Raw genomic sequence first — 3,843 nt, 5'->3', positions numbered from 1 at the left:
TTCCTGCTCAGTCAGAATACCTGCTGTACCACTGTCTGCATCGCTGCTCATCCATCCCTGAGAACCTTGCTAACCTGCTTTAAGATGCTTTCAGGGGTTATTCTCACTCTGAGAGGAGCAACAGAGACACATTTATGATTACTTCACCCTCCATTTAAGTGTTTCCCAGTGTATCATCAAAACCCACATTTCAGATTCACTCCTTCGCCCTGGGAATACATGGATGTGTAGTATGTACAAGTGTATTATAATAGCTTCACCATCACTTACTTCCAGACTCTCTCAGCAGGACCAGTTGAAAGTGGAGGGGGTAGTGTACTCGTGACATGCTAAGAGAAGAACAGGGAAAGATTTCTCTTTTTGTTTAGAAACACTTCAAGTAAATACACCCAAGTATCCAAAATCATTAACTGTACTTCATTTAAAAATGAAAAGAAAGCACAGTCAGGTGCACTCCAATTTCAAAGCTGGCTGAAAATTTCTTCAGCGATTTGCCCAAGTTAAGTTAACTGCAGGCCCTTCAGTACTGACATAGCAGCATGCTGCTTCTGGACATTCATGGTGAAACCAAAGTAGTCACAATAAGGAGAGCCTCAAAGCATCAGAAGTTTTTGGTTTTTTAGTATTTTCTCTTCAAGGCACCTGAAAATCCTCTATATCCTTGCAGTGATTACTGCAATTCCCCAAACTTTTGTTAACGGCATCTTATAATCACTTCTTTAAAGCCAAGTTGGAAAGCCAGCCGAATAGCCCAGTAACACACCAGGTAGGGTACAAATTCATCAGGCATCAATCCCTAATTTGCACGTACCCCCTAAGTGACCTACTTCTGTATCCTACTACCCCAGTGACACCACTGTTTACACCCAGCACGGTTAACTCAGATCCTTTTGTGCATCAGCTTCCCACACAGACCTCCCCAGACCATTTAGGCAACTTCCATACCAAATACAGCAAACAGATTTCCAATCCCTTTCTGTCTGGCAGTATGCGTGCTATGGACTTGGGAGTGTCTTTCTGCCCAAGAAGCAATGACCCACTGAACAAGCAATACTTTTGCAGGTCTTTAAGAACCACAGAGCAGTGAAAAATGGCTAAGACTGGAAATCCCTCTTTAAACCATTGCCTCCCAGAACAGCACGTACAGCCATTATTCAAGTTACTATCTTTGAGGTAAATTGTAACTCTTCATACTAGGGCATGATAAAACAGAGGCAAGCAGGGCAAGTCTACAGTGCCAATATTCCATTTCTCTTGCAGGTGGGTTCTTTTGAGTAACACATACAAGCCTCGTCTTAAGTTCAGCACAGAGATAATGGTCCTTTTTAAGGCAGAGGTCCTATCAAATGAAAAGTCAACTAAAGGACTGTTTTTAATGAATCACTTCAATGCATACCATCAAGAAATCATGTGTGTAAATGCATGTATTTTCAGGAATCCTGCATTTCACTGAAGTAAAACATGTATAAACGGTGACAGATTTTCTGGATAAGACCATTTATTTATAACAAATAGATGAGTCTTTACGATGAACTGGAGGCTGCAACAGCTGCTCTCTTGGGCTTCGGTGTAGTTCCCTCACGGAATCCATTCCTGTAAGTAGAAATACGGTTACCATTTTTCAAAAGGATGATTCCCGCTCCAGGTTGTTTTCTGACAAGTAATGTTTTGGATCAAGCTTACCAGCTTTTTTCAGCTCATCTCAGTCATGCACTGAAATCACTATGAAGTTCATATGTTCAGACATTTTTGATAAGAAACATCTTAATGACAAGCATTTGGAGTAAGCAGTATGGTTTTCACTCTCTTCTGCTGAAGTAAATTTGCCTTCTTCAAACAGGAAGATTTCAATAACTGAATGAACATGGCAAGACCGCATCAGATACAGCGCACCTGCTGAAGGCACACCTTACTTTATGTTCTAACTAAGCAACTTGGCAAAAGATTTCATGTTTGAAGTCCAAGTCAATTTCTTCCAGAAATCCTTCCTGCCTCCAACCAGAGATTAAGACAGGCATTACAACACAAGAGTCACGCCAAGCTCGCTTTCGGAGATGACATTTCTACTTCAGCAACACCCAGTGGAAAGCAGGCTACAGCTGCACTCTGTAAGGTATCTTCTGGCTGCTGTTCGGAAAGACTGTGCTCACCAAGACAAACAGATGAATGGACCCCCAATTCCACCCAGGTGTGGGACTTAGAGCCTTTTAACAAGTTTTAGAAATCTGTAAGTCAGAACCTGATGTTATAGCTACTTACTGTTAACCAAACTCCATGTAAGAGTGACCACTGAACCTCTCCTATGAGGACAGGCTGAGAGTTGGGGTTGTTCAGCCTGGAGAAGAGAAGGCTCCAGGGAGACCTTATTGCTGCCTTCCAGTACTTAAAGAGGGCCCACAGGAAAGATACAGAGGGACTCTTTATCAGGGAGTGCAGTGATATGACAAGGAGTAACAGTTTTATACTGGAAGTGGGTAGATACAGATTAGATATTAGGAAGAAATTCTTCACCCTGAAGGTGGTGAGACACTGGGACAGGTTTCCCAGAGAAGCTGTGGATGCCCCATCCCTGGAAGTGTTCAAGACCAGGCTGGATGGGGCTTTGAGCAACCTGGTCTAGTGGGAGGTGTCCCTGCCCATAGCAGGGGGTTAGAACTAGATGACTTTTGAGGTCCCTTCCAACCCAAACGAGTCTGTGACTCTATGAAATAAATAAATATATTAACTTAGAATGACGAAATCTTATAATTAAGTAATATCTATGCAGGATTTCATGCCACGCTGGTTTGTAATAAAATGTTATACCTGAATCGACGGTAGACCTTTTTCAGGTGCCTCATGCGACCAGTTCCAGTGGTGTTGCGTCTCTTAGCCTTTGCACTCCAGTTATCTAAAACATACAAGTTATTGTTACTCATCCATACCAACTAATTAAGTTGCACATTACATTTGTATAGCACAATTATCCAATCTGAGAGAAACAAAAAAACCTCTACTATAAATTAAGTAAATTTCTATGTAGTAATAGTGCACAGTAGCTAAAGTGTAGTTAAATCAGCACTAATTTGTCATCAAACCAGGACAATTTGAAAAAAACTCCAAACACTGCAAAGCAACACATACTCCTCCTTGGTTGGAAAAAAGTCACGCTACTGAAGAGAAAAAGCACAGGTTTTTAATCTCAAGTCAGTTAAAAGTTTGTTACTTACACTTTCTCTTACGCTTAGCAGGGTAACCACATTTCCCACAGGTAGACTTCTGCAGATGGTACGCCTTGGACCCACATCGCCGACACAAAGTGTGCGTCTTATTTCGACGCTTACCAAATGACGATGTACCCTTCGTCTGAAAAGCATTTCAAGGCACACCATGTTGGAAATACCACTAGCAGTTGCAAGTTACATAATTAATAAGATTCTGTAAAAAACATGCACAAATCTACTAAGTCCTTTGCACACCACAGAGGCACACTGAACTCTGAAACAGCAATTAAGTTTTGCCTACAGGTAGCCTCCATTTCCAGAAATCACTTCTTTACACCTCTCGTCGCCGTTCCTTATGGAATGCACACACAGCACACACACAGACGCCCTGCTCTGATATAAAACGAAGCCACCGAGCAGATATCCCCAGCTCCCTTCTCCTCTCCCCCAAATTCATCACGGATAACACTAAAACGCTCTTTCCTGAAGGTTATTTGCTTCGCGCAGACCAGCAGCACGCCCACAACAAGAGCGTTTAGCTACCGAAACCCCTCCTGCTACGTTATCGGCATGGCTGCCTCAGCCACGGGGAGAGCGCCGCCCTGGCCCGGCCCGCAGCAGGCAGGGAGGAGACCCCGGA

General features: G+C 42.9%; 1 protein-coding gene across 1 annotated transcript in view; it reads right to left on the bottom strand.

The window, feature by feature from the left end:
• Positions 1–1,479: 1,479 nt before the first annotated feature.
• The window catches only part of RPL37 (ribosomal protein L37), a 7,135-nt gene continuing 4,771 nt past the window's right edge, over positions 1,480–3,843 (bottom strand). Inside the window, exons 2-4 of the mRNA XM_009894706.1 lie at positions 3,210–3,345; positions 2,806–2,890; positions 1,480–1,593 (exon numbers count right to left, since the gene is read on the bottom strand). Of these exons, the coding sequence (XP_009893008.1) occupies positions 1,524–1,593; positions 2,806–2,890; positions 3,210–3,345 (291 nt within the window). The 3' untranslated portion in view covers positions 1,480–1,523. The remainder of the gene's footprint in view (positions 1,594–2,805; positions 2,891–3,209; positions 3,346–3,843) is intronic.

Source organism: Charadrius vociferus, unplaced genomic scaffold (genome assembly GCF_000708025.1).
Source record: "Charadrius vociferus isolate BGI_N301 unplaced genomic scaffold, ASM70802v2 scaffold450, whole genome shotgun sequence".
NCBI classification, from domain to species: domain Eukaryota; kingdom Metazoa; phylum Chordata; class Aves; order Charadriiformes; family Charadriidae; genus Charadrius; species Charadrius vociferus.
Note: the sequence above shows the minus strand (reverse complement) of the source record. Positions and strands in the feature narration are given on the sequence as shown.